We start from the raw sequence: 27,902 nt of genomic DNA, 5'->3' as shown, positions 1-27,902 counted from the left end.
CTTCTAACCTAAAGTGGCAGACCAGACTCATCCTGGCTTCATCTTCGTCGCCAACGCAAACGCCAATCCTGCTGCACAACGACACTCAGCAGCATGAAGCACGCCGTACCAACGATTAACACCATGCCCCAGAATTGCATCCTATCATCCCATGCCATTCTCTTTCGCACACTAAATGGTACATCCCTCTTGACACCTGCGGCCGTTGCATGCCCCATGCTCCCTTCGACACAATCTACCATGCGGTTCCCATCATCATCATCATCACCGTCACCATTTCCATTCCCCCACTTCACGGTGGCAGACATCTCCCACAGTCGAACCGGATTAAAGAAGGATTCTTTAGTGTAAAACAATCGACAGTCCGCTGCCTCGTACACAAACTCAAGTGGTGTGTTACTCCCATCGCCTTGCCTCAAGTTATCGAGAGAGTTGACAGCGCCATTCAACCGCTCATCAGGATTGGAGTGCGCCGAACGAAGATACAACTGCGATGTATTCAACAGTTTCCCAACTGCTGTTGTCTGAACTAGGTTCATGGCAGCTTGAACCCCGTACATCAACTTGACCATCTCCTCCGTCGTCCTCATGTGTCGAATTATCGAGTCAAATGTGAGAAGTTGCGCTCCTTTCGTCCCGCCTATACCTTGCATTGGCGCATTTCGAGGCCGACCACCAACCGCAATTGTCTGTACGTGTCCCTGCTCGCCCATGAGCTGGGCAAACATCGCACACGCAGATCCGCAAAACCCGTCCTGTAGTATGACTATATTCTCAGGGCGGAACGGAGGATCAAGTCGAAGTGGTCGCGCCGAGGAGTGCTCGTCGTAGCCGCTGAGGTTGACGTACGGCGCCAGTGGATGCCCGCCAAAGTGGTTGGAAAAGTTGTATCTTTGTGCCGCGGTGAATTCGTCCTTGTTGGCGGTGTATGGACCGTAATATGTTTTAAAGTCCTTGAACCGCGTCCCTTGGACATTGAGGAGGTTTGCTACAACATTCGCCGTGCTACCTGCCATGTCTGTGTACAGTTGTGAATTCACCACCGTCGGAGTCCTATTGTTGACCAGATCGGCAACCGATGAGCTATAAAGTCGAAAAGCTTCATGTGCTCGAGATCTAGAAGCTCCAAACGGTTCAATACCAGGGAAGAGCTGCTTGAATAACTCAAATGCCATGTCAATTGTTCCGCCACTGTTTCCGCGCAAATCAACGATAAGCTTGGTTCTCATATCCCGTGCTGATTGTGCAATAAACTCCTTGATGACGTTTTGAGCTTCAAGAAAGCCACTGATTTTGCCACTTCTTCCATCTTTTGCGGCTGCAATTGGCTGAAAGCTGGGCACAGCGAGAACAGCAACATCATGATATTTAGTGCTGTTGAGATGATAGCCCTGAATTGCGAGCCCGCTCTGTGAGATAAGTGGCTGGGGATATCCCTTTGGCATTGGGAACGATGTTGAACTTGTGTTTGTATTCGACCTTTTCGATGGCTCGATTCTTGTCTCCCTGACTTGTCTCCCCATTTTCCCTTGACAAAACTTGGCAAAAAAGGATGGTCCGTCCCTCACACCCGAGAAGTTGACAAACTCACGAATCATGGCAACATTCTCCCTGACTACGTGCGAGCCATTGACAAACTTGAACTCGGTTGTCGGGCCATCATACAGCCCCTGCGTGAGATAGAATTGCCCACCACTATCCATACCCAGAGCCTGAGCCGCTGGATTAGGAAAGAAGCTATTGTATCGAGCGTCCGCATCATGATACACATTGTGCGTCCATAACCTCTCAAGATACTGGCTCGCGTCCTCTCCGTTGATCGTCTTCAGAGCAGAATACGAAATTTTTGTATCCCTCTCCAAGTCCGACAGAAGATAGAGCTGTGGCAATGCTACTCCATCCTCAGATAACGAGACCAGCTTGCTTTCAGGTCTGACAAAGAGGAAAATCTCCTGCATGTCTGGTCGAAAGCGAAGGTGGAAGTCACCGCTCTGCCTGAATAAGTTGTGGATAGCAAGCTGCACGGCGAACTCGTCTTTAAATGTTCTATTTCTGATCGACTCTGCTACGTCGTCTAATCGGCTAAGCAGGTCTAGAGGCTGGTTGTGCACTTCTTCTGGGATGTTGGCGTAGTGACCTTCTTTCAAGTAGCTGAGCGTCGATTGGAATTGTAGGAAATTCTTCAGCTCTTCAATTTCTTTGATGTCGCCTTCAACATCGACAGGCACAGACGTGAGACAGTCGATTGCGAGTCGAGCTGGGACTTGAGCTCTGTAGTCGCGGGTGAAGGGCGCAGTGGCTTGGGCTGCCCATGATGCTGATACTTCGGCGCATGGCTCGCCTAAACTTTGGGCAGCCCGTATTAAAATTGTGACGATGATTTTGAAATGCATGCTTGAGAAGAATTGCGTAAAGGGCTCCAATCTAGAAGGTGGTCAAACGATGCATCGGCACGTGTGGGCTGGGGAGCCGAAGCTGGTCGTGTGGTGTGAAGGAGTAGAGAATCGAATCGTAATATCTGGAGATTCGTTTTCGAAATAGCTTGCTAGGATTAAGAATAATTTGCCTGGCCATGTGATTTCAGCCCATACATACGCTGCTGATATTGTTCTTCATCAAACTTCATGTGTTCCTTAAAACTGGCTTCAATGGAAACAATAATCACATAGCATTTACAAGATTTCGGTTATGAGAAAAGAGTGTAATTGAGCTGATATACTCTTCGTGCGCTACTATCTAAACCCAGAAAGATATGTTTACGAGCTCTCAGCAATCTTGGTCAAGTTACAATATCCATCAAGCTAACAATCTAACAACAGCTCAGAAGAATAGGAACCTAGCAATAGATAATCGAAGCCTGGTTGCCATATTTCGGTGAGCAACTGGTTGGTTCCAAGACTCCCACAGAGTGTGCTAGCATTTATTTCTCGGCCTCAGCGTCCTCACGCGGCCAGTAGCTGCGAAGTTTAGCGGCATCAACATCATTACCGTCACGAGGCCAGTAACTCCGAAGTTTGGCAGCGTCGACGTCGTTTGCTTCACGAGGCCAGTAACTTCGGAGTTTGGCCGCATCGACATCATTCACGTCACGAGGCCAATAGCTGCGAAGTTTGGCGGCGTCAACATCGTTTGCTTCGCGCGGCCAGTAGGTCCGAAGCTTGGCAGCATCAACATCATTCTCGTTCCGGGGCCAGTAGCTGCGCAGCTTGGCGGCATCAACGTCATTCTGGACAGCATCCTTCAAGTACACCTTTAGCTTTTATATCAAAGGACATGGGAAGGAAGCGGTCATACCCGTGGCTGGACAGAAGTATCGAGAACGGGAGCAGCCAACAGGGGCTGAACTGCCGCGAGAAGGATGACAATCTTGGAAAGAGAAGGCATCTTTGGAAGTAAGTTGAAACAGAATGATATTTTCCCTTTTAGATAAAAAATGAGTCTGATGAGAAAGATGGCTATTCTCGGGGGGTGTACTTGAGTTGACATAGGATACACGGTCTTTATACCTGAGTGTCGTAAGTCACTTTTTTTCGTTCTCGGGCTGTGGGTGCACACGAAAGCAGGGGACGTTTCTAAAGCTTGCTGGGAATGTCTGCCTCTTTCGCGGAAAGTCGACCACTGGTGCCAAGCTTGTGATGTGGTTGGTCGTCCCTTGCCATATTGCGTTTTGGGTAGTTTCTAATGATGCGCAACGTGTTCAGCGTTGGTTCTGATAGCCATCATCTGCGGTGATGGGTTAGGAGGATGTTGATGCAGATGGTGTACTATCTACATGTGTGGATGGTGCGCTGCGCACCCGAGAATGAACGGATGATGGGGGCGAGACTAGATTGGAACAGGTACACTACGCATCTTCAGGTATGACAAATCTCTCATCTTCGGAAACTGTCACTCTATCTCTAGTGAGGCTCCCTATGGAAGTGAGTTGGTGATTTTGAGCCAGGGGGTGTATATACCAGCCGGCAAGACGAGGTACAAGTCGTCAATGTACCAACAGGCTTTACATGAAGATGCATGAACGAGCTATATTAGACCTGCAGCTTGCCCGCTTCTGCCGAGTACGAACTAACCATAGTCGGAATACTATTGATTCTCTCCTGCCCTTGCGGCAACGACCAAGCCGCGAATGCTCGACTTCCCGGCGGTGTGTCATACTGCAGCATTTTATTGTCTTGTGCTAGTCACTTCACAGATGTAGCCGAGTCTCAGAAAATGCCAAGTAATCAGAATAATCGCGAGTCTAGGTGTTTCGCGGCATTTGCCTATTCTGGGTGGTTCGGCAAATGTGCCGCGCGGGGAGGCGCGGGTTAGATCAACGATGGCACCATACTGTAAATCCTGCTGGATCAATCATTAAACCCTGTAGAGCTGCCGACCGGGCATTAGTGTATTCCATCCCGTCAAATAGCCACCTGCGATGTCTCACCGGGATATCTTGCCGCTTCCATCGCAGAGTGTTGGCGGCCAGAGACTTGGCCCATGGAAGGACAACACCAAAATGCAGAATGCAGAGAGATTCTAGACCTGCAAGTCTTCATCACACAGATTTCGGTTACTTCCATAATAGGAAGTTGAAGGTTATCGTGGTGTCAAGCTGGCCTTGGCAGCAACACTGGTTGACGATCACAACCACGGGCGTTTTGAGACCCGATAGTAGTCTGGACCGAGTCTTTGTTTGCACGAGGGTCTCAGGTATCAGATAAGACATTCATTGCTTTCGGTACTAGCTCAGCACATTCATCAGAAATACCGGGCCAGTAATGTTTCAGTTCTTCATTGATGCACCTTGACATGTTTAGAGCTTTCTCGTATGGTGAGCATTGTTCATGTGCTTGGATATCTGATTCATTATCTGTTGGCCATGACACAATACTGTGGCTTCTCTGAGGCCACCCAATGCTTCACAAAAGGCTTTACAAGGTATAATATCTATGTGAAAGTAGTTAGAGTTTACCTCTCAGCCCGTAAAAAACCTCTCGACAAGTCAGGATTTGTCGCGTCCAAGTTAAGTGTCCCTGATGCCATCTTCTGCCCATAGTACTTTACACTCTTCCCATCCTCTGCTACGTGAACCATCTGCTTTGTCGCCAACGAAGGATTAGAGTTGCCATAGTTCTGTGGCCTGATAGTAATACCAGACTGCGCTCCGCTGAACAAAGTATTAGGCATGTCAAAAGTATCAGGAAGATGGTGCATTCCCAAGTTGAAATACAAAACAATATCCTCCCGATCAAGCGACTCTCCGTCAAAGAAGGTGCTGAAATCCACCAGCGGTTGCTGGATGTTATAGTAGTTCCACATGTAGGAAGCTGTTTGCTCCGAGTCCTTGCGCTTTACTGCGAAGAGTGGATGAGTGGCCCAGTGCCCGGCTTTACCTAGCATCGTCGAATTCTGAACCGTGAGAGAAATGCTGGCGCCTGTTGATGGATAGATCTTCCATCCTGGACACTCTCCGTATTGATTTGGTATGTCGCAGTTGACCACAGCATACGTTGCAGCTGAGTTTGGCGCCCAGTCTATCTGTCCCTGGTTTTCATTCATGATGATGCTACGCTCAAGCTTCATGGTGTTGATTGTGCTGTTTGACCATGGAACTTTCCGCTTGTATGGCTTAAACTCAGTCTTGTAAAGACTGTTTGTTGAGCCATTGACATCAAGATCGAGCTTAAAGTTCAATACATGGTCATGCATAGCTCCCGACCAGTCGTCGCGGATCTTGAAACCGTACGCTGCATCTTCGGCCGTGTCATTCCACGGCGCCCAGGCTATATAGCCACTCGCTCTCGCAAGGACTTGAATCGAACCGTCCAGTCCGAACTCAAAGGTTATTTGATAGTCGTAATTTCCAATTGTTACGACGCTGCGCACCAAAAATGCAATGTTCTTGGTGACGTGGTAGTAGCCCTCAGTGTGTCTCTGGAGAGGGAAATCTTTTGGGTATTCGAACAGGCAGAAAAGATCGGTGTAAGTGGCGTAGCTAGGGCAATCGAAACCTGGTACGAGCTTCCCGGGCTTCCATTTGAGCATTGTGTCCAGATACACTGTTTCAGACGCCAGCTGATCAATACCTGCGTAGTGAGACATGGCTTCCTGGAGCACGACCTCGTATACGATCCTTTGGCCCTTGAAACGGATGTCATAAAGACCGACGCCGGTATGGCTGAGGGCAGCAAGAAATGAGAAATCCACTGGATTATATTAGCTGTGGTTGAACATGCCAAATGAGTGTTGAGGTAGAGAGTTGGGAGTCAGGAAACACACGTACTCCATGAAATGTAGTTCTGCACAGGATCAAACTCATATCTCGCCCCGTCAGGAGCCACAGCAATCGGAGCCGTCAGATCATCGTGAGGCAACGTTTGCCCATTCCATTCGACAGTCTCGTTAGGGCTGGTCAAACCCTCGAACGGTTCGCGCTGCACACAGTTTGGAAACTCCATCGTAGCGTTCCCATTGTACATGTAGTCCAATGGCCTGGCTAATGTCTCATTGCTAATGGGAAGAGGCCCAATCATCCATTCTTGAATGTAGCACTCGAATCTGAGTGTCGCTTGAGCGTACCGCGGTGGTTGCGGCGTTTTGCCATCTAGATAGGCTACCGCCACGGTTTTGTTCGGTGGAAGTGTGTTGAGTGACCATATTTTGGTGAAGTTTCCGACGCTATTCTAATCAGTTTCGGCCTGAGACGGATTTGAGATTGGTTTCTTACCCTAAGGTGCTTGAAGTTGTGTTCAGGAACAACCGTACAGCTTCATCCTCCTCGTCCGAGAGGTGGGCAAAGATGTTGACATATGGGGCTTTGGTTGGTAAGTATGTTGCATTGACGTCCTTACTACGACTCTCTACGGCCGAAGGCACCCTGTCCGCAGAAGCAAATGCTTTCAAGACGGTGAGCAGGCCAAGCAAGCGGCCAAAGAGGAGTTTGAATGCCATCAGAAGCAGAGAACGAGGAAACAAGCCAAGGTGCCTGGTAACTCAAAGGCTGAGACGGCACGTTGGGATAGGCATATGTATGCATGTGATGTATTGTCGCTTCTACGTGTAAGTACATGTAGGGGGCGGTGAGCTAAGCGCTGCATGTGGAATAGACCGGATAAAATCGTACATGGAATGGCTTTGGATTGCCATAGCCTGCCATGAACCTCGTGGGGAATCACTATCTGGTCTAAAGAGACATTTGGGGGCAAGTTTGCCCAAATACGTATATTCATGTCAAGGAAAAAGCAACGAGGTAGGATGGGTGTCTGTTGGAAATGCAGACCGACTTGGCCCATTGGCACATGCCGTTGGTGTTTCTGGGCTCAACTTGGCCAAGTGCTGACCTCAAATCTAGAACCGAGACTCGAGACATCTTTGAAAGTGTCCCGTCCCTCGGGTGGCATGTAGACCATCTCTCCTACATCCACATCGACAGCGCCGGGAGAGCTCTGGCTTACATTCTCAGATCAACAAAATTCTTTTCTGTTCTTACCCGATTCGATCATTTGTCACCTCACGAAAGAAGTCTCGAGGCCATACTATGTTCTCCATCTTCAAGAAAAGCCCTTACCAAAAGGTCCATCAACCTCGCTCTCCATCGTTTGAAGTGAGGGACCGCGACAGCTGGGAACAACATTCGCCGCACAAGCAAATTACACCAAGTTTGCTCTTGCTATCTCTGATATGGTCTGGATCAGTCCTTGTTGCCTTTTTTCTTGGCATCATTCTGACCAGATACTACATTGGCACTGGTCGCCCATGTGTAGAGTCCGACTTAGCTTGGGGTGAGCACACACTTGACAAACCAACACCCATACATGCATGGAACCTCAACTTCAACAATTCAAGCTAACCAGAAATTTCCTTCATGCAGGCCCCGCAAGAAGCCTTGCCCCTCGCCACTGGCATCGTTTCGACGGGTCGATCAATGCAACCAACGTGTTCATGGGCCCGCCGAGTGATGAACTGGATGAGGCCTGGAACCGCTTCACACACAACAGTTTGTGTACCTCACCTGACTCTTCGATTTGTCAACGGCCACTAACTAATTCTTTCAGAATGGATCGACGGCACCTCAATAGTACTTGCTGCGACAGAGCAGGAAATGAGGGAATCGGGCAATGTCGTATCTACTGCCACAGTCGCTGATCTCGGCAAGGAGAATGGCGGCGGCGGAATGGCGACCTTGGAAATGTTCCATCAGCTCCATTGTTTGGTATCTTCTTCCCTTCCACAAGCAGCTCCTAGTTTCTCATCCAGGAGACGGAGATGAATACCAAGCTTTACTAACCCGAGTGCAATAACAAGAATATGCTCCGGAAATGGACGCATGTCGACTATTACAAGACCAGAGACCATGCCTGGACATTCGACCGCGCAAGCTCACTGCGGAGACATACGGACCACTGCATCGATATTCTGCGCCAAGTATTGATGTGTAACGGTGACATGGGGTTGATCATGTTTCATTGGGTTAGAGATGTCGGTCCTGCGCCATACCCTGACTTTAGCACAATAGTGAGTGAAGACGTACATGTCTCACCCTAGCTTCCTGAATGCCGTGTGTCTAACTCGGGAGTAGCACCGATGTCGAGATCCTGTAGCCATTTTGGAAAAAGCCGAGAAGCATGCTGCTTCCATTGTCAGGAGGGTGTCCAAGACGGGTGCGGTGCACGAACTGCCGACTTTCCCATGAGTTGAGTCGAGTTGGTGGCAGGCAAAACATTCTTTGAGTTTCCTGAATCATGACAATAGAGATCTCTCGCTCACAACAAATGGAATTTCACATTAGAGTCTTATTCGTACAGTAAGCCTCCTCGGCCAGATCTAAGCTATAAAAGAAAAGAAAGAAGCACGGATTTGTGTCTACGTATTGCTTTACATGTTGCCTAACCTCCAATTCTCTCTGTACTATGACTTCTCACTTTGGGATCCCACTTTGTAAAGTCTCTAGACCGCGCCCACTTCTGTAATGTTTCGAACTTGCGACACGTATGTGTAGATTGCATATTCACCATCCATTTATTCGCGTCAGTGTTCCAATAATAATAATTGGCTCCTATGTTCCCCGCGCATTGGACGCCTTGTCGCAAACGGTCAATGCAATGGCCTACTGTCAATTAGCATACTTATTTTATCGCAGAACAGGCTTGACGATAAGTACCGGTGAGACGTACTATGATGAATCTCGATAAAGTCGTCTTTTGTGCCGTTTGGATGGTACAGAGCGAAACCAGGATATCGCTCTGGAAAAAGAGTCTTTCTCATAGCATTCTGGCTAGCAAATCAACACCAAAACTTGATCCCTTCTTGTTGTTACGGGCCACTCGCAGAGAGTCAGTCTTACCAAGCAGTGAAGTTCATGAAACACCTCAAGATCATATATTCCGCCATCGCCATCCGGACCTGGAATTGCAACCGTCTCATTTGGCATTTTCTTCGTTTCCTCTGGCGTGAACCTCAAAATACCTGTTCCTGTTCCCACATGTTTATGTTAGCGAGGCCACTACTGGCGCAGGGTTATGTGCAAAGACTTTACCTGTGTACAATTGATCCCAAAGTTCGTCCTTTTCATCCGTAGGCTTTCCAAAGTATGGCGACCACTCTCCTGGCATATCGTGAAAGACAATTTCTTCATACTCGACAGCCGTGTTTGCCGGGGCTGTTGACATTGGTGAGAACTCTATAACCACATGAGGACCAAGAACGACCTACAATATGTTTTGAGGCTTGGGTCCTGGCAATTATCCTTGCTTATACACAGTACAATGACTGCCGTCATGAGAAGAACATTTGCAAAGTACAACAGCCCGATGTGAAGTCGTTGGGTACGCTTCCGTTTTGCGACCTCATGTTTGTCCCAAATATGAAGAGTTTCGTCGTTGGGTAATGACTCTGAACTAAGAAGTCTGCTGTGTTGTTCGTCCATCATGGCAGTGTGACACGCCATCCTGCTTTGCAAACATACTGGAGATGGGAAGTTGGAGTTGGAGATATTGAACGCAACGAACACACACCGGCAGCCATGGCAACAGTCCTTCTGTCAATTTTCTCCGCAAATCGCACAAGTGAGTTTGCCAGTCCATCACCCGGCGATATCTAGGGTCCGGGGTCCGGGGCCTGGGTCTGAAGTCTGCCACGCACAGAAACCTTGTCTCGGTATTTTCCCAATCGAGATCCTGCAGCAAGATTTATTGGCCACCAATGTCAAGCGAATCCTTCAGATCTGAACCACACCGGATCCCAGGCACTAAATTCTCACCTCCTGCACCCGGATCCCCACACGATATGCTTATTTGAAACCCTGATGTAACCCTGGGATCGTGCCGTTGTTCTATCTTTGACTGCAAGTACATTGGATGAAAGTATACTAGTCGCACACCCTACTAACGAGGTGGACACTATGCCGAGCAAATGGATTAACTGCGTTTTGGTATATGTCCATATGCGTCATGTATACTGGTTCCTCATATTGGGGCAGTAAAGTCTTTACATTGACTTTATTTTAGGAAGAAAATATACATGTATAACGCCAAACTTTCTTCAAATTGAGCCGAGTTGGATAAAATACTAAGAAGATGACTAACGTACTTGGAGAAATGCTTGAACAACTGCCATGAAGCCCGCTCAACGACTCTCTCAGAAGCCGCGATGTCTCAGGTAGAAGTGAGATAACAGCGTTACTTCCACTCGGCTCATTCCCAATTCAGAAATACCTGGTTACTAAAAGGCTTCAAACGAGCTCATGTGAAGAAAACGAGCACATGATAAGTGATTGACAGGCAAGACAGTTGGCGTAACGCAAGGACAACTCGACGAGGTTCTGGATGCAGTCTCATCACCTGTCTAGCTGAGAAATACGCTAAATGATCAGCAATCTGCAATGCAACATTCTTGGCGCATTTACTGCTGTGAGCCAACAAGAAACTTGCATCAAAATGCAATGTGTTCTTGGATTTGTCAAAAGTTCCGTATATTTTACGGAGGTTTGTGCCGGATCAGTCCCGTAAACATACCCATGACAACCAATGTGATGCTACATGAATGCTCACTGGAAAGAGACGCAATCAATAGCTTACGATGCTCCACTTCTAATGCAATAGATAGTGATACGGATGTCTTGTCTAGCAAGTCTAGATCAAACGACACTTAGACCTGTACTCTGGTGTTGGCAACTATATGCCGAGCATCCACACCAGTTACATTCACTTTCCTAAAAGGTTTCCTATTCTCAGGCCAAAGCATCAATGTGGATCTATAGCAGGCGCATAAAACTGTAAGTACTGTTCTAAATGGGTAAATCCCGAGGACGCAAATCGCTTCCACGGTGAGAACAGTTTGTCAGAGCGACTCTTGACCAAAGTTGGGCACTTCAAGCTGCACTTCGAGCTTGACCAAAGACAGACACTTCGCATCACTATCTTCCCCGGGGCCCCAAGGTCTTTATCTCAGGGTCTAAGACCTTCCCACCCTCACAAACCTCCCCTCCTCATATTTTACAAATCATGAAGAGTTTACAAACTCTTCAACGTTTCAATATGATCGGAAGCTACCTTCGCGGCACATTATTTTCCTCGCCCTCCAAGCAACAGTCTTGTTACTATGCTGTATCAAGTAACGACTCAGAGGAACAGCTCGATGATACCAAAGGGCTGGACAGACTCCCACCAGCCCAAACATCACGAAAAAGAACTTGGCTCTTCATCGGCCTTATCTTGGTCGTAGTTCCGCTTGCAGCCGTCTTTGGATCCCGACATCTCTTGAAGGATGTGGCCAAGAAACCGGAATCATTTGTTCCTGCTGGTGAGTTGCGAATATTTACGCAAGGTTAACAGCAATGGGAGAGAATGCTAAACTACGTATAGTCAAGACGCATAGCGTAGTATTCGGCTTAGATGAACTGTTTTCCAGTCCTCCATCTGAGGAGAGCAATGCTGCCTGGGACAGCTTAATTCCAGGTACGCCATGTTGGATCATGTCCTTATGTTCATTTTCGTTCCAAGTTCGCGGTCGCTGAAGCTGCGCCAGATGGTCATGGCTATGTCCTTGTACCTGCCGCCGAAAAATATGGTCTCAAGCCAGGAATCAGCACTGACGAAGGTCCAGACCGTTACTCTGTGGCCCTATACCATCAAATCCATTGTCTGGCAAGTCCCATCTGAAACAAGCCTCTGTCAAAAGAATCGAGGGGTTTGGGGCTGACTCAAATACAGGGAATGATCCGCCTCCTCTTTTACGAAATGGTATCTTTTGGCAACCGAACAGCCCATTTTCATAAACGTCAGCTAGAAGATTCGCACAAAGAGCATCATCCAAATGGGCATGGCGGCCATCATGGTGGTGGCAGAGATAGAGAGCACGAGGTTCAGGATCCCATTCCAGACCATGTAGAGCACTGCTTCGACTACCTGCGGCAGTCAATCATGTGTGCTGGAGATATGACAATCGAGCATGCTCGAGAGCCACCGCTTGGAGGCAAGCGTGAGACGACGGATGGCTGGGGTGTTGAGCATCAATGCAAGGATTGGAATGAAATGGTTCATTGGACGTTGGATCACAGGGCGAAGCATAGTTTAAAGGGAATCCTTGGATGAGAGACTGAGCGTCTCCAAACTGTCCCGTAAAATTACTTGGGCAGTGGAAGTTGCGAAGCCTTCTTTCTATTAGCACAGTCGGAGAGAAGGCAGCGTGTCAGTTATAATCGAGTAAACTGCATGTAACGTACGTCCAGTCGTATTTGGTTCGAATTGGGCCGTGTAATTAAGCACAACGGCCTAATCTCAATAAACATACACAGTTGTAGTGTCACTCTGCCAGTGACCTGATCTAAAACTTCAATTTATTGTAACTAGAGAGACTGGTAGATGTTGAAAGCTGAGTGACGGACATGTTCGGCCGGAAGTCTGAACTATTGACGTGGCCACCATGCAAGTCTCCAAAGTACAAGAGCCGGCTGGTTCATGTGGTGTCCTGCAGTTCGCTTATCTTGTTGGCTCTTCAGTGTTCCCTTCCTCTAAGGACGTAAGTATTGTGTACAATGGGTACTAGAACACTCTGTCCGAAGGCACCCTGCCGTCCACTAGCTATGTGTACTCGCCAAGCCGTGGATACATGGAGACCCTCCGTAAAACAAATAGTTCGGGGTTTGACTTGACTTTACACCTAGTCGCTATAGTCGGTTCCCGTCAATGGTTTTCCGCCTTTCTCACCAAATCTTACAGAGCCATTGTGTAGGCGGCCCTTTGCCATTACTCTCCAAGTCGTCTTTGCACAGTTGCTTCAAACTCTGTCCAACATGACAGACAGTCTCAAAAATGTTGCTCTTGAAGAGGAAGAGTCCTTTCTACCTCATTCCAACACGCCAAAGACGCAAAATCTGCCACGGCATCGTCGAGTCGTCGCCTTTTTCACTGTACTGAATGTCGGTGCGCTTGTTCTCATCTACGTATTGTTGAGATCCAGAACGTCGACATTAGAGTTTCCAAACCCTTTTCCCTCCAGTCAGTCATTCCGACTCACTAAACTCATTTATTTACTGACCTTACACCAGTCGAATACGAAATTCGGTCCTTCAAGGAAGAATACAATCGGGACATGTCTGTAGCAGATGTATGGGACACGAAGAAGGACTATCCGCCGTTCGAGGGCCTAATATTCATAGACAACGCAGAAGAATACAGACTTCCGCCGGGTGTGCAAGTCGATGGGAAAGCCAATCAATATGGCACCGCTTGGACTCATCAATACCATTGTCTGGTACGAGTATTCAAGAGCGATTGGCCTTTTTTATTACCTCTTTTGTTTTCCTCAAAATACCTCTTGTCTGATCTGGTTCTGGTAGGAAATGATTCACACAGCGTACGAGACGACTATACACAATTCGACCTCGATACATGCACTGCTTGGCGACATGGATAAAGAGCCAAAAGAGGCGGGCATTCACCACATTAGGCATTGTTTTGATTACCTCCGGCAGCATATAATCTGCGCAATGGACATGCGGGTGGAATATCCTACGACAAATCCGAAGGGAATCAATGGGTATGAGATTCCAAGAAGATGCGTTAAAAGGGTAACCGACACCTGAACCACGGTTTATGGGCACAAAAATGCTAACGTTTCACAGGAGTCTCTCGATAAATATATGGGCGAGCATGGACAGCGAAAATAAGTGATGAAAGGCTGAGATTTGATGGTCTCTTGTAATGGCGGCACACGAATGGGCGAAAAGTTGAATGCAGCCCACAACGTTGCCTACTTTGTGTGCTACGAACGGGAAAGTGCTGGGACATAATCTTGACGTATTCAACTCATTCGTTCAACAGTTTGTCCCGTGGGAAAAAGGTCTTGTGCTAGTTCGTCACTATTTCCAGACTGATGCAGAGCGGGGTGATGTCATGGTTCATGAGATGAGACCAGATCTGTCATGACAAGATACCAGGTGTCTGTCTCTCGGGAAATTTTGATCTTTGTGACAACCTGCCACAGTTTGATCCATACAAAGTTGTGTAATTGGACAATCGCGCGTTTTTTCGAGAGCTATGTCATATCGCCGTGCCCGAGACAAGGCAAGAGTCAATTCAAAATTCGTCAAAATTCGTGACGTGACTCACGCCGAACCGAATTAGGAAAGTCAGGTCTCCAATCTCCACGACCTCCAACGAATGAATGGGGCGGGCACAATCATTGTGGTCATGAAGTTCTGTATTTTCATGTTGGGCAGATCTTGTAGTATCAATACTTTGCTCAATTGTCATTTCTGTTGTTGGATCCAAGCGTGGCTTTGCTCTGGTCCTGGTCAAGAATGTACCATAGTGTTTCGTAGCTCAATTGCGTAGTACCAGACTCAATCCCACACGAAGCTGCCCAAACAATCGCTTCATATAAATATTCCCACTTCGACATCCTCCACTTCACCACAGCTCTGCATTGCGACACCAATTGTATACCGCAGCCAGGGCTTCCTCGTTCTTGTATTCTCTGCTTCATTGGTACATATTTCTTGTTTCTGTCTTTGCCTATATTTGACTTGACTGGATTGACCTCAATTGACCACCACACCTGCAATTCCATCAATCATCCCTCGCCTCAAAATGACGTCCATGGCAGCAGAAACAGCTGCCACCATTCTCTGCACCGCCAAGCAGACACGATTCCATATTGATTCACCAAACTACCGAGAGGTACTGTCCTCCTCCATTTCTATTGCACAGCAACCCTTACTCACACCAACCCTCAATTCCAGCTCGACGTCCAAGGCTTGCAAATCCTCGTCACATCAGCCGACAAGGGCACATCCACAACAGCCACCAAAGGAAAGTCCAAACGCTCCGAAGGCCTCGAGATTCTGTCCAATGCAAAGCTACTCCTGAAAGAGGGACAGCGATATGCCCTCGTCGGTCGTAACGGGACTGGAAAGTCCAGTATGCTCCCACTTTGCTCACCTCCCACACCCCATAACAATTCACTGACTAGACATCTTCACTCGCAGCGTTACTCAGGGCCATTGCGGACAAGCTCATTCCTGGTATCCCAGAAGGCACCAGAATTGCCATCCTGCAGCAGACGAAACTAACTGAGGATGATGGCGATGAGAAGCCCGGTGACAAGGGTAAATCAGAAGCCAGCGTTCTTCAGGAGGTTATTGATCGCGCGACGGCAAGAGATGCCATCGAGCAGGAGATTAAAGGTTGGCCAACCGATAAAAAGACATGTATCCTCATGAATCAATCCCTGCTAAATATTCTCAGCTCTCTCTGACGGTGTTGATGCCTCGGATCCGTTTGGACCTGTCCGAGCCTTGCGATCCCTCAAGCATGATCGTCTGCAAAAGCGCCTGTTCCGCCTGGACAAAGAAGCTAGGTTAAGAAGTGGTGCTCGAGGCTTGCAGGCTCGAAAAGCGCTTGTCGCTTTTGAAAAGGTTGTCGCTGAGTCCGATACTTTGTACGTTGTTTGCCAATCTTACCACCAAGTGACTACACATCTAACTCCCATCAGAATCAATCAGTCCAGCGAGGAAATAACACCTGACACCTTGCAAGCCGAAACCCAAGAAGCGGCGGATATGCTTGCCGATCTTCAAATCCAAGTTGAACCATCCCGCATCGCACAAGTCGAAACCCGAGCCAAGTCCATCCTCACCGGTCTCGGATTCTCAGAAGACCGCATGGGCAAGCCCATCTCCAGCATGTCTGGAGGTTGGCACATGCGAGCAGCCCTCGCAACAGCTCTGCTCCAAGACGCTGACATCCTGATTCTCGACGAACCCACCAACTTCCTAGACTTGCTGGGCATCGTCTGGCTTCAAAAGTACCTGCAGCACGTCGCCGAAGGGGACAAGCCACCCACCGTCATCATCGTATCTCACGACCGTGACTTCATCTCCGTTTGTACGGATCTCATGCTCCTCAAGGAGAAGCAACTCACCTACTTCCACGGCGATCTCCCAACCTACGAGTCTTCACAAGCCGAGCGCAAACTCTGGCTTAAAAAGATGAAGTCCGCACAGGCAAAACAGCGGGCACACATGGAAAAGTCAATCGCACAAAACATGAAAGCCGGCAAGGCGAACGACGACCAAAACAAGATCCGTCAGGCAAAGTCGCGGCAGAAGAAGCTCGACGACCGTATGGGCATGCAAGTCAATGCCAAGGGGCATCGATTCAAACTCAACCGCGAACTGGTGGGATATTTCCACACCTCGCGAGAGGAAATCGACATTCCCCCTGAAGAACGGCCAGTGGTCATTACGCTACCTGAGCCTCCCGATCTGCGATTCCCAGGATCCCTCCTCTCTCTGGACGGTGCTTCGTACCGGTACGGCCCGAGACTCCCCCTCGTTGTAGACGGCATCAATCTCACTGTCGGAATGGGCGACCGCATCGGCATTCTTGGCCTGAATGGCTCCGGCAAAACTACCCTCATCAAGATGCTGGTCGAGGAGACACGCCCTACCACAGGCAGCGTCACCACCCACCCGCGTCTAAAACTAGGCTACTACTCCCAACATGCCGTCGAAGCAATCAAGGCTATCGGCAAGGAAGATCCAACGCTTACTGCGCTCGGTCTTCTCAGCCGTGAAATTGACGGCCAAATGAACGAGGGTGAGATTCGTGGTCTTTTGGGCGAACTCGGTCTACCAGGCCGCATCGCATCAGATATACCAGTGTGCAAACTCTCCGGAGGACAGCTGGTGCGCTGTGAACTCGCACGGTTGTTCTGGAAACGCCCTCACTGTTTGATTCTCGATGAAGTTACTACTCATTTGGACTATGAGACGGTGACGGCACTGCGAATCGCGTTGAATAGTTGGGATGGCGCAGTCGTGTTGGTTAGTCACGATAGATGGTTCATGAGGGGTGCGATCGAGGGGAATCTGGATGAGGAGGAGGATGATAGCGAGGAGAGTGATGAGGAGGAGGAGGCCCCGAGGAGGAGGATCGTGTATAGGTTAAAGGGGGGCAAGATGACGGCTTTGGAGAATGGCGTGGAGGAGTTTGAGAGGTTAATGGAGAGGAGGGTGAATAAGTTGATTGTGCAGTGAGGCAGGTCGGAGTTAGCCAATATACAAGACACTTATTTCTCCTCATAAGAGCTTACAACGCATATCCCTTACTGTCTATGAATGCAACCTTACGCACCGCGTATCAATTCCCATCTACTCTGTATATCATCAACCCTCACTCCCCAAAACCCTCCTATCAACCAAAATCCTAAACAGCTCCCTATCCGCTCGTCCAACGCTCATCCCCCCACCCCTCTCAACCTGCACAATCGTCCCATCCACACAAAACACCCTCCACCTCTCCTCCTCCTCCTCCTCACTCACAACCCTCACCTCCCTCACCTCCTCGTACCGTATTCTCTCGCCATCATCCCACCTCACATCCACATGTTTCCCCCCATCATAAGCCTTCATCATCGCCTCCATCGCCCGATCACCACTAATCGCCCCAAAATGAACCAAGTGCAACTTCCCATCCAATGGCTTCGAAGCAGGCGATATCGTGAAATTGCTCTCCAAGTTGGACACCATCGATACCAAAATATACCCATGTGTATCATGCGGGTCTCTCTCCAACGTATCCGACGAAGGAGGCAGGACATCCAGCGCTGCCTTGTAGGGATGCGAAATCTTCAATAGTTCCTGGGCTACCATCCCGAAGCGCTTTGAGCCGTGGACGCGGTAGGTAGGCGTGTCGCTTTCGTAGACGATACTTGCGTGGAATCCGTGGCTCGCTACAATTGCGCCGTAGAGAGTCTTGACGTCTTGCTTGTGCGGGAGTTGTGAATCGCTGGTGCTGAGAGATGGGTCCGTGTAGGTGACGATGTGGGAGCCAGGTGTGAAAGTTGCCTGGAAGATGGGCAGATTTGCTGGAACACCGAGAAATAGTGTGCGCAGGGCGAGGACGAGTGGTGTTGGTCCAGGAACAGATTCACATGGTTTGTGCAGGGAGTGGAATAAGGCGTTTCCTGTGCCTAGGGGAAGTAACGCAATGAGTGGGAGAATGGCGTCAGCGGCAGGTTCATGTCCGTTCAGGAGGTCGACAATGCCTCCATCACCGCTGAGCAGGATGATAGTTCGGGGGGCAGATGATTGCTTGAGTGTCGTGGCATATTGTCGGACACTTTGGGCGTCTTGCGTGACTGTCACCTCGTAGGCTTCCGTGGCGGCCTTTGAGGAAGCAGACTGGAGGAGTGGTTGGAGTACATCTTGCCAGAATAATTGTGCGAGTCCGGTACCGGATTTTGTCGAGACGACGATATCAACTGTGTTGTTGGGTGCAGGTTGTAAATGGGGAGGTAAGCCCGTGATGACAAGTTTCTTCAGCTCATGTGGTATTTTGTCCGTTTGGAGGAGGAGGAGCTGGAAAGGGCGTGTTTGATTCTCCGTATCCTCTTTCAGGCAGAATATGGTGAAACTAGGTGTGTGGTCGGGAGAGGAGCCAATGATGAAGAGAATCTCGTGGGTTGTAGCATCTTCCTTGGTATTATCAGCGTTCGTCCATGTCAAAGTTGACTCTGTCAATTCAACATCGCGGACTCGTGTTGGGGTCATTTGTCCCGCGTTGGCAGCCATCTTCACCAAGTTGACGTTGGAGAGGGGTGACAGGTCCGCAAGAAGTGTGAGAAGAAATGTGAGATTAGCAAGTTGAAAGGAATGTCAGCCCAGCGGCATCGAAAATTTGGCTCAGTGCTTTATATTTGTGTAAGCAAGACAGGCATCCATCCACATGCCATGTTTGACTCCGATACACCACAAGCTGTTGGTAAGCACGTCACATCAACAACTCAAGCCTAGTGCCAGTGGGGCAGTAAACCCTGCCTGATATCACCACATGTTTTCTACATGATGCCGCTAAAATCACCGCCCTTTGCTATTTGCTACACATATAACTATCATTCAATCATTTGTTGATTCAGATTCATACTCTTAACCCTTCGCCCTTGTCATTGGGCCCCAATACTTGTGAGGGTTAACCTGATACCTCATGTACCGGGTACCTCTTTGTCGGCCGAGCCTCACCAGGTTGTCATCAAACACCAACGTTTTTCGCAACTCTTCTTCCGTCAAAGACTCTTTTGTGCCATCGCCACTTTCGTCCTTTTCAACAACAATTTCTGGTGATGCTTCCTCCTTTAGCTGCTGTTGCTCTTCAACATCCTCCATCTTGGCCTCATTATTCTCCGCCTCTGCAGTTCCTTCCGGCACCGTCGTGTCTTCGTGTCCAACGATGCCGGCATCGTACAGAATCTTCCAACCCGGCATAGTCTTCTTAAACTTGGACGTCTTGATCGGTGACTTTTGCTTGATCCACTCCGTCAAAATAAACCAGATAGTGGACCACGGTGCGTCTGTTTTGATGCTGCCTGGGCGGCAGTGGCTTCTACCTACTTGATAGCCCAAATGTAGGAGCGCACCTCGAAACATGTCGTCAGTCGGTGTAGCGCACGACAGAATGCTCGCAACCTTTCCAGGGATGAAGAAGAACGGGGTGTGGTCAACCACTGCTGCTTCGGCGTCCTTCGGGTCAACACCTGTAGGCAACTCAGGTCCAGGAATGTATTCATCCAAGGCAGTCCGCAACATTCCCTCTACACGAGGCAAAGTCCCATATACATCGGTAGATGTCTTGGGAATCTCATCCAGTATACGCTGGATGAAATCTTGGTTGTGTATCTTACCACCGTACATTGGTCCGCTGATGTGCATCTTGGAACCGCAATACTGGCAAAATCGATCTGCACTTGGCCCCTGAGCCATTGTGTGCTTGTAGAAGGAGCCATTTCCCTTTTTATTCGGGAATGGCCTGCTCTTGAGAATGGGTTGTGTCTCCCAAGACCCACAGCCTTGGTCGCAGCTGTAAACAATCATGGTTTTCGCTCCAAGGAATTTGACCTCTGACGGTGACCGCGTAACTCTGACGAATACTTTGGTGTAGAAGTCAATTGACAGTGACAGCATGGGCTCAATAGCAAGACCATATCTCGCTCCAGAAGTGGCAATGGCGTTTAGTATAAGGCGCAAGGCTACCTCGTGGGAGTGCATTCCCTTAACGGGGACACCACCGTACAAAGAAAACGTCTTTTCGCAGTAGCTGTGTCCAGCCCATACAGCACTATCTGTACAGGTAATAACAAGCAAGCCGCCATCATCCCGGACAGACTGGATCGCGGCGTCGAAAAATGGAGCAGCAGTTCCATACGGATCAAGGTCAATGACATCGAACTTGTGCGATTTGCTGGGATTGCCTCGTTTATCTCTTCTCGATAGATCTGCTGCAATTGATCGGTACATCAGAGCAAGAGCATCATCATTGGTGACAGTGAATTTATCTGCCACCCCATTATGACTGGCATTCACCTTTATTGATTCCGCAGCTGAAGGAGACAAGTCATTGGCTGTCACAGACGTAACAAAAGGAATTTCCAAAGCATATCGCAAGGCTCTTAAGCCAGATGCAGATAATGCGTCAAGGACCTTGAATGCCGGTTTATAAACGTGCCCGTTCTCTGTCTTTTCTTTCTCTGGCTCTGCGACCGCCTCTGCGACCGTCTCTTCGACGGGTTGTGTGGACGCACCGTTGGCATCCTGTTCGATCTCATCTCGCTTTCGTTTCTTTCCTTGCTTTGTATTTTTTGACTTGAATGTTTCGATTCTTTTCTCCAATAGCATCTCACCGTAAACCTTGACTACCAACGTCGACAAGTCGCGGTTATACTGTTGAATGGGATTGTAGAAGACCTCTTGTTCGCCAGAAGTGTCTTCGCCAACTTTCGCCTCGTGAGGAACTAGAATGGTCGCTTTCCCTTCAGTGATAGCCCTGTATTGCTTGCCATCGCGCTCGATGGCTTGCACTTTTGGCGCTTCGTCCGCCATTGTTTGTGTGGCCGACGTGAGTCTCCTCAACGGCGGGGATCGAAGGAGAGGAATTGGCTGTTGGCGCACTGAACCGCAGACAGACGCAGATCGTACGACTCTATGACTTATATGTGCGAACAGGATGGCCCTGAAGCGCTGCATAAAGGTAGGGTTTCCGCTTGTACGGGAATCAGCAAATGTCGATCGTGGTTTCTTGTGAAGCTATCTCGGCTGCCGTGGCCAAATTTTTGGGATTCTGCCACCTGCAAAATTGGGCGGTGAGCGTGTCAGCACTCCAGACAGCTTTGCTAATTCTGCCCCTCTACAGTGGCCCCACCTATGCAGATCCGGCTTCAAGGACTTGCAACCAAGAATCGGACAATGCGCAGAGTGCACATGCTCTTCTGTCAGCATTCTACAGTTTTCCAGACACCCTAGACGTGATGTGTGCAACTCAAGATGCATGTTTCGAAAATAGCTATCATCGTAATGCCAAGCATTTCCTGCTGCATTGCAATAATTTTGGTCAGACATGGTGCGCTCCATCTTTCACTGTGAGTACACAGCCGTAACTCGCAGTGTCCAGTACACCCACATCCGGTAATCTCAAGGAGTTAAGACTGGGATGGAAGATAGGACGAATTTCGAATAAGAGCCGGAAAACATCGAGTGACAAGTGTGCAAGATAAATTAAGTAAAGGCCAGTATGTGATTTATTTGCTTTGCATGCTTAGGTACACAACATTCAGATGAGACGAGTGGTCTCTCCAGGTCGCTCCTTCCAATTTCCCAGGCTGCCAGTGACATCTGATTCAAGCGTTCGCAGGAAGGTATCTCTCAATATGGGAAAGAGCACTCTCCGCGTTCAATTAAAGCCCCAGGCTTTATTTGCGTGAGACGTCTTGAATCCAATCCTCAACGCCCCCAATCCTTGTCTTCTGTCAGCTCTCCATTCAGTGCTGGAATATTTTCATCCTACAGCCTTATCTTTACATCCCTGCATCCACTTACAAGCCATCGTGGGCATTGGCATACTGCAACAATGTCCAAGGCACCCAAAGGTGGCCCTATGTCCACCGATATCCCTGTTCTGCCTCCAATCCCCCTCTCCTCTCCATCTCAAGATGGTCCTCGCAAGAACTCGACCAAGGGCAAAGGCCGGGAAAGCATACCGACTGAACGTGATCCTGCACTCCCCATAAGTCATGAGCCAAACGGGCATCAGAAGGTGGTTGCCCACCGTTTTCTATCCTCTGGAGAATGGGCAGTAATCGCTGGTGGCATTGGTGGAGTAAAAGATGGTGAAAGCCACAAACCAGCTCATCCAACACATTGGCTATGGCCACCCTTGGGCATGCCTCCAGGGTTGTATCGAGAGGTTGTTTCACATAAATATCGATTCTATTTCCTATTTCACCTAACCAGCGTCCTGAGATTGACGCTCCTGATCCTCCAACTTTTCATTGGTGCAGCCCTGACTGCTCTGGGCTCCATGTCTTTGAAGGACGGAAAGCCCATAACAATCCTCGCGGCCATCAACACATTGATTGCCGGCTTTCTCGCCCTTCTACACAACAGTGGCCTACCGGATCGATACCGCAACGACATGGCAGGATTTGAAGAAATCGAGGATCACATCAAAGAAGTCTTGAACTCAAGCATCGCGCCCGCTGGCCAAACTGCAGATCAAGTTCTTGCGGAATGCTTCGACCTGTTTCGCCAGGCCAAAGCCACTGTGGCAGTGAATATGCCCGCCAGTTATGCATCAAAGCAAATACTGTCAGCCAAGAAGCAGAGCAAGACAGGGAGTCAGCGCTCTACCAATTCAGGTTCCCTCACAGCAAATAGAAACGCTGAAGGATCCCGGCTCAATGGTGGTCCACTCTAGATAAAATAATGTACTTACCTACAGATCACAATTGTAGATGAAGATTGACGTAAGTCCAGTCCACAGCAAACGGCTCTGAGGCCATATCCCTGCATGTCATGCAGCGCTAACGGAGTGCGAAGGCAGCCTTCTCTTTGGACCTCATCTTTCTTCTTGTCCTTATACGTATTGCGAAAATGCCGTCATCTGCACCAAAGAAGGTGTATGCCAAAATGATAGACTACCTTAGTTATAATCCTGTACCAATACCCTCTTATAACTTATCAGCGGACCCGAATCACCTAGCCGAGGAAGGGGAAGACTTTTGAGCTACAACGATGATCCTCACGTGTGCCACAAGACACATGGGAGGTCATCCACGGCCACACTTTTAATCTTTTTTTTGCAACTCTGCGACACAACTTGCGTGAAAAGCTGCATGGATAGGGATTGTCAAAGGCAAGCGGCTGATTTCTGCCGCTGTTGGCAGGAGTTGTCCTGATCGGCTATCCACCCATGGCAAGGGGTTGGTCGAAATGCAGCAAGGATCCGCCTCAACCAGCGCTCTTGTTCCACCCACGATGTACCCACGTTGGTTTCATATGTCTGGTTTGCAGGTTGGGCCAGTAGATCGTCAGTTCACACCTGGCCCATCCGTCCATGATAAGCCGTAAATCGCGAATAATGTGGGAAGATCCTCGCCTATCACCATGCAACAGTGAGTATTTTGCTCAACCTGCGTTTCTTATTAAAAAGGACAGGTAATCGCGCATTCGCCGACTCGCCGGGATTAGTTTGTTCCTCTCGTTAGCTACCTAGTTAGTCAAAGAAGCGTTGTCATTGTCCAACAAAGCACGCTGAAGCAGCCAGTCCTGGACTCCTGGGCGTACCATGTCATAACGTGCTGTTTGTGAAGAGCGCCCCTGCTACCATGTGTCCTGCTCTATCTTGAGTCCACTTCGTTCCTTCAGCATCATTTGATTCTGCAGCCTGGCGCTGTTCTTTGGCCGGAGCCATGTTGCTGTCTAAGGGCGTGCCGGTGCTCCAAGTGAGACTCAGCCATCTCTTATTAACAGCGGCAATAGCTGGTCTTTTATTTCAAGCTACAAAACCTTACCGACAGGGCCGGACCTTTACGTTTGATGTGGAGGACACAACCCCAGCAGGGAATCACTTACCGGAGGAAGAATATCTCGAAAGGTTGATTGACCACTATGGACTTGCCAACTTTACGAAATGGCAAGCTTGGAGGGTACAATCCTCGGAACAGACCTTGGACTTGAGTCCAATTACGGATATTCACGCAAACTTTCAGCCTCACTGGGATACCCCCAAGACTATCGACTTGAGCAACCCGACCTCGGCGGATTTGCGTGCGGCAAAGAGAATGGAGCTTCCCATTCATAACAACAAAGCACAGGATAAGATGTACGGGGCAACTTTTTTGTTCGGCATATCCACCTCGTATCAACGAATCATTGACAAGGATTGGGCTGTGCTTCGAGCGTGGAAAAGATGGTTGACCAAGAGTGATGGGACCAGCAATGGTGCAGGCTTAGTACTCATGCTTGACAATGCGACTGAGAAGCAGCTCAACGATATAGACAAGGCGCTGCACGACGCAGGTATTGACGCTTATGCCACGGCGACTGCTGAGCCGACATCAAAAACTAGAAGGTACTACGAATTGATTCGGGTTATGAAAACATATGGCGCTACCCTGGCTGCAAGTGGCCAAGAGAAGCGCTGGTTTGGCGTCGTCGAAGATACCATCTTTTTCCCGAATTTACATTATCTACAAGAACGGTTATCGACCTATGATACCAGCGAGCAGCTGTATATTGGCATCCCCAGCGAAAAACAGGACTGGCAGCAGGAAGGCAAATCCGTGACCACAAACGGCGGAGGAGCCATCTTCTTAACCAGACAAGCCGTGAGTCTTATTCCCAAGCTGCCTTGCATGGAGACGGATGCATCCGCTGGACCGCCGTTCCGAGCGCAAAAATGGGATGTAGTGTTGAAGCATTGCGTTAAGAGGTGGGCGGGCATGGACATGCATGTCATTCCGGCATTCTACTCTCCCCATGACAGCAACTACAAGCCTCATCTTGAGAGCCATGAAACCGGCAGTCGCCCCCTTTTACTGCACGACTACCAAGACCGACATCGACTGGATGTTGGCATGGCGCATTTGGTGACTGATGTATGCGGAGAGGCCTGCTTCATGCACCAGTATCTCTTTCATGACAATTGGGTTGTCATCAACGGTGTATCAATCAGCCACCACCCAGATGGCCTCAATCGCTATCATCGGCATGAAGGGGAAGACGAAGGAAACGCATTTGGAAACGCCGAACATACTCCAGTCTCGGGACAGATCGTCATGAATGAAGACAAGGTCGAAAGAAGACCGCTAAATTGGACCGGGAGGAGGGACGTATGGAAACTGATCGATTCGGCAAAGGCTGCCAACGGGTCAATATGGCAAGCCTACTTGAAGAAGGGAACGAAACCGGCCAACAAGGGAAACGAAGGGGATGAATCAGAAGAGCTTGACTCTGTGATTGTTTTGATCTGGGAGAAGAGGAAACACTAACTGTTTGTATTTTGGGATTAACGGCGTTTGAACGGCGCAAGGGGAGCAGCTGGTCTGAGCATTTTGCCACACATCTACACTGAGATGCTGTACATTCTTTTAAACTTTCTTTAGATTGTGAATGGAACTATTCTGTACATACCAACTCACAACTTCTCCTTCAGGGTTTTCCACTCCTCAGCCGTCAACTCATAGTACATCTCGCCCGCAGGATCGCCAAACTCATGATCCCGAAGCACACCCTTCCCCCTCAACCCCAATTTATCATCCGTCAACGCCAGCATAGCCTTATTCGTAGCCGTCGTCGTGACCGTCACAAGATCCAACTGCGGTCCGCCCTCCGCCACAGGCGTAAACGCCCAATCTATCGCCAACTTCATCGCCTCGACGGCATACCCCCTTCCCCTATACTTCTCGTCAATCACGACGCCCGCATCCCCCGCGCGGATCTTCCTCCCCTCCCTCTCCCAGTCCTTTATGGCGCCGAAGCCCCCCAGGCCAATGATTTTCTCGCCCTCCGTCTTCAGCACCAATACCATGTTCACCCTGCCTGGTCCACTGATGACTTTTCCATCCGCGCCAAGAATAGTTGGTACGGCGGCGGACTGTGTCTGCGCGGCGATGAGCTCCTCCGACCGCGAGACGGATATCCCGCTCGCAGAGGGGTCGGAGCTCTGAATGTCGGCGGTCAAGAGGGCTGAGTGGCCTGGTGCGTCTTGCGGCTGGATGGTGCGTAGGACAATGGGGATGGTTTGAGACTCGAGCCGTGTGTGGAGATGGAGTGCTTGGCTGGCCATGGTTGCGGTTTGGGTGTGGCTATTAATATCTTGACACGGGTCGGAGGTTAAGGGAGGGTTCAAAAGTTTATTTTGAGTGTTTGTGTTTCGAGTTACGGATGTGACATTGGTTTCTTATGTGTGCGCGGTATGGATCTAGAGTTTAAGCTACAGTGCCTCTTCAAAAGTCTGCATGATGGCCACTTATCCCCCGAGTTCTCGGAGCCAAGTAACTCTGAACCAAACTAGTGACACTCTTTGCGATCAACTGCATCTTGATCTAGTTTGCGATGACTGGCCAGTGACTCACAAGCAACCAATAAACGAACTACACGCCCTGACTTCTTCTCAATTAGGAAAGTGCTTCAGCTCCGTCAGCACCATCCACTTCCTGAGTCACAAAACTCAACAAAAGGACAAAGTCCATCACATAACACAACTCGGATGTCGCAAATATCTACTCCATATCGAATTCATCCCAAGGCCCATTGATAATGCAAATCCCTGCCCAAACAATTGACTCAGACGACCCAATTCCCATCCTTCACTGTACGTAACCAAACATCTGAAACCACTACAGTGCCGCATCAAAAGTCTGTTAAATCTCCACTTTTACACTTAAACCCACTATCTTAACTAGTGGAAAAGACAATAATACTACTACAAGGTAATAGCTAAAAATTTTATACTATTATTTATTAGCAATTATTACTGTATCTACACATAGTGCCAATATTTTGCGTCTTGCCGCCTATACCACGATGTTTCTAGCAGCTTAAAGCCTATCTACATGTTTTGCGAAACAGCTAATTTTCTAGCCCGGCGCTGAGGAATGTCTTTTAGCCAACTCCATCTCCAAGACCACCATCTCTACGTTTGCGTACCTAAATGAAGATGAAGTTGTCTCTCGAATGGACACTGTCAGCGCAGGCATCTATCAAAACCTGCAGCTGATTGAGCTTTATAACCCAGAAGGCCAGGGGTAAGTGGAAGAAATGCACAACGTAAACAGGAAGGACAATGCTAACTATTGGGGTTTTCCATGGTGCAGATTAGCAGCGCACTGGAACGAGTTCTGTAAGTATTAACATCTTGGCCATCAATCTGTGAATCAAACGCTGATCAAGGGGTGCCTTAGACCCGACATACTTTGCCCAGGTTTCCGAGTTTGCTCGCACCTACGTCGCTGACCAGGTTCGATTCATTTGCCGACGGTTTGGTACGCAAACTACGGAAATGGCTGCGAGCGTCTTGCTTGAGCTGGACGAGATCGAGGACAGGATCCCAAAGCTCAAGTATAAATTTGAGGACTGAGCATTGTAG

General features: G+C 49.0%; 13 protein-coding genes across 13 annotated transcripts; 7 read left to right on the top strand and 6 right to left on the bottom strand.

Annotated features, from left to right (window-relative positions):
- Positions 1-38: 38 nt before the first annotated feature.
- Positions 39-2,393, bottom strand: VFPPC_05199 (peptidase S41 family protein; the record flags this gene model as incomplete). The annotated part of the gene is made up of 1 exon (XM_018284432.1): positions 39-2,393. One exon carries the CDS (start codon positions 2,391-2,393, stop codon positions 39-41), a length of 2,355 nt encoding a protein of 784 aa, XP_018145920.1.
- Positions 2,394-2,920: 527 nt separating this feature from the next.
- Positions 2,921-3,384, bottom strand: VFPPC_13781 (hypothetical protein; the record flags this gene model as incomplete). Its single annotated transcript, XM_018291553.1, has 2 exons — positions 2,921-3,238; positions 3,295-3,384. The coding sequence occupies 2 exons, from the start codon at positions 3,382-3,384 to the stop codon at positions 2,921-2,923; spliced, it is 408 nt and encodes a 135-aa protein (XP_018145919.1).
- Positions 3,385-4,950: 1,566 nt separating this feature from the next.
- On the bottom strand, positions 4,951-6,933 carry VFPPC_05198 (copper amine oxidase protein; the record flags this gene model as incomplete). The annotated part of the gene is made up of 3 exons (XM_018284431.1): positions 4,951-6,188; positions 6,266-6,660; positions 6,710-6,933. 3 exons carry the CDS (start codon positions 6,931-6,933, stop codon positions 4,951-4,953), a joined length of 1,857 nt encoding a protein of 618 aa, XP_018145918.1.
- Positions 6,934-11,516: 4,583 nt separating this feature from the next.
- On the top strand, positions 11,517-12,572 carry VFPPC_05197 (hypothetical protein; the record flags this gene model as incomplete). The annotated part of the gene is made up of 4 exons (XM_018284430.1): positions 11,517-11,781; positions 11,844-11,936; positions 12,007-12,095; positions 12,192-12,572. The coding sequence occupies 4 exons, from the start codon at positions 11,517-11,519 to the stop codon at positions 12,570-12,572; spliced, it is 828 nt and encodes a 275-aa protein (XP_018145917.1).
- Positions 12,573-13,273: 701 nt separating this feature from the next.
- On the top strand, positions 13,274-14,149 carry VFPPC_15914 (hypothetical protein; the record flags this gene model as incomplete). Its single annotated transcript, XM_018293667.1, has 4 exons — positions 13,274-13,478; positions 13,529-13,734; positions 13,820-14,050; positions 14,105-14,149. 4 exons carry the CDS (start codon positions 13,274-13,276, stop codon positions 14,147-14,149), a joined length of 687 nt encoding a protein of 228 aa, XP_018145916.1.
- Positions 14,150-15,071: 922 nt separating this feature from the next.
- VFPPC_05195 (ABC transporter) lies at positions 15,072-17,521 on the top strand (the record flags this gene model as incomplete). Its single annotated transcript, XM_018284429.1, has 5 exons — positions 15,072-15,161; positions 15,224-15,401; positions 15,470-15,667; positions 15,729-15,921; positions 15,976-17,521. 5 exons carry the CDS (start codon positions 15,072-15,074, stop codon positions 17,519-17,521), a joined length of 2,205 nt encoding a protein of 734 aa, XP_018145915.1.
- Positions 17,522-17,650: 129 nt separating this feature from the next.
- VFPPC_05194 (Diacylglycerol kinase, catalytic domain-containing protein) lies at positions 17,651-19,057 on the bottom strand (the record flags this gene model as incomplete). The annotated part of the gene is made up of 1 exon (XM_018284428.1): positions 17,651-19,057. The coding sequence occupies one exon, from the start codon at positions 19,055-19,057 to the stop codon at positions 17,651-17,653; it is 1,407 nt and encodes a 468-aa protein (XP_018145914.1).
- A 354-nt stretch (positions 19,058-19,411) lies between these two features.
- VFPPC_05193 (N2,N2-dimethylguanosine tRNA methyltransferase) lies at positions 19,412-21,358 on the bottom strand (the record flags this gene model as incomplete). Its single annotated transcript, XM_018284427.1, has 1 exon — positions 19,412-21,358. One exon carries the CDS (start codon positions 21,356-21,358, stop codon positions 19,412-19,414), a length of 1,947 nt encoding a protein of 648 aa, XP_018145913.1.
- Positions 21,359-22,382: 1,024 nt separating this feature from the next.
- On the top strand, positions 22,383-23,228 carry VFPPC_15913 (C6 transcription factor; the record flags this gene model as incomplete). Its single annotated transcript, XM_018293666.1, has 1 exon — positions 22,383-23,228. The coding sequence occupies one exon, from the start codon at positions 22,383-22,385 to the stop codon at positions 23,226-23,228; it is 846 nt and encodes a 281-aa protein (XP_018145912.1).
- Positions 23,229-23,265: 37 nt separating this feature from the next.
- VFPPC_17643 (hypothetical protein) lies at positions 23,266-23,536 on the top strand (the record flags this gene model as incomplete). The annotated part of the gene is made up of 2 exons (XM_022429335.1): positions 23,266-23,300; positions 23,344-23,536. The coding sequence occupies 2 exons, from the start codon at positions 23,266-23,268 to the stop codon at positions 23,534-23,536; spliced, it is 228 nt and encodes a 75-aa protein (XP_022285627.1).
- A 686-nt stretch (positions 23,537-24,222) lies between these two features.
- On the top strand, positions 24,223-25,803 carry VFPPC_05192 (glycosyltransferase family 31 protein; the record flags this gene model as incomplete). Its single annotated transcript, XM_018284426.1, has 1 exon — positions 24,223-25,803. The coding sequence occupies one exon, from the start codon at positions 24,223-24,225 to the stop codon at positions 25,801-25,803; it is 1,581 nt and encodes a 526-aa protein (XP_018145911.1).
- A 146-nt stretch (positions 25,804-25,949) lies between these two features.
- VFPPC_13780 (Acyl-CoA N-acyltransferase) lies at positions 25,950-26,600 on the bottom strand (the record flags this gene model as incomplete). Its single annotated transcript, XM_018291552.1, has 1 exon — positions 25,950-26,600. The coding sequence occupies one exon, from the start codon at positions 26,598-26,600 to the stop codon at positions 25,950-25,952; it is 651 nt and encodes a 216-aa protein (XP_018145910.1).
- An 890-nt stretch (positions 26,601-27,490) lies between these two features.
- Positions 27,491-27,893, top strand: VFPPC_13779 (hypothetical protein; the record flags this gene model as incomplete). The annotated part of the gene is made up of 3 exons (XM_018291551.1): positions 27,491-27,561; positions 27,631-27,656; positions 27,718-27,893. 3 exons carry the CDS (start codon positions 27,491-27,493, stop codon positions 27,891-27,893), a joined length of 273 nt encoding a protein of 90 aa, XP_018145909.1.
- Between the last annotated feature and the right edge of the window lie 9 nt (positions 27,894-27,902).

This window comes from Pochonia chlamydosporia, chromosome 3 (assembly GCF_001653235.2).
Source record: "Pochonia chlamydosporia 170 chromosome 3, whole genome shotgun sequence".
In the NCBI taxonomy this organism is placed as follows: Eukaryota; Fungi; Ascomycota; class Sordariomycetes; order Hypocreales; family Clavicipitaceae; genus Pochonia; species Pochonia chlamydosporia.
Note: the sequence above shows the minus strand (reverse complement) of the source record. Positions and strands in the feature narration are given on the sequence as shown.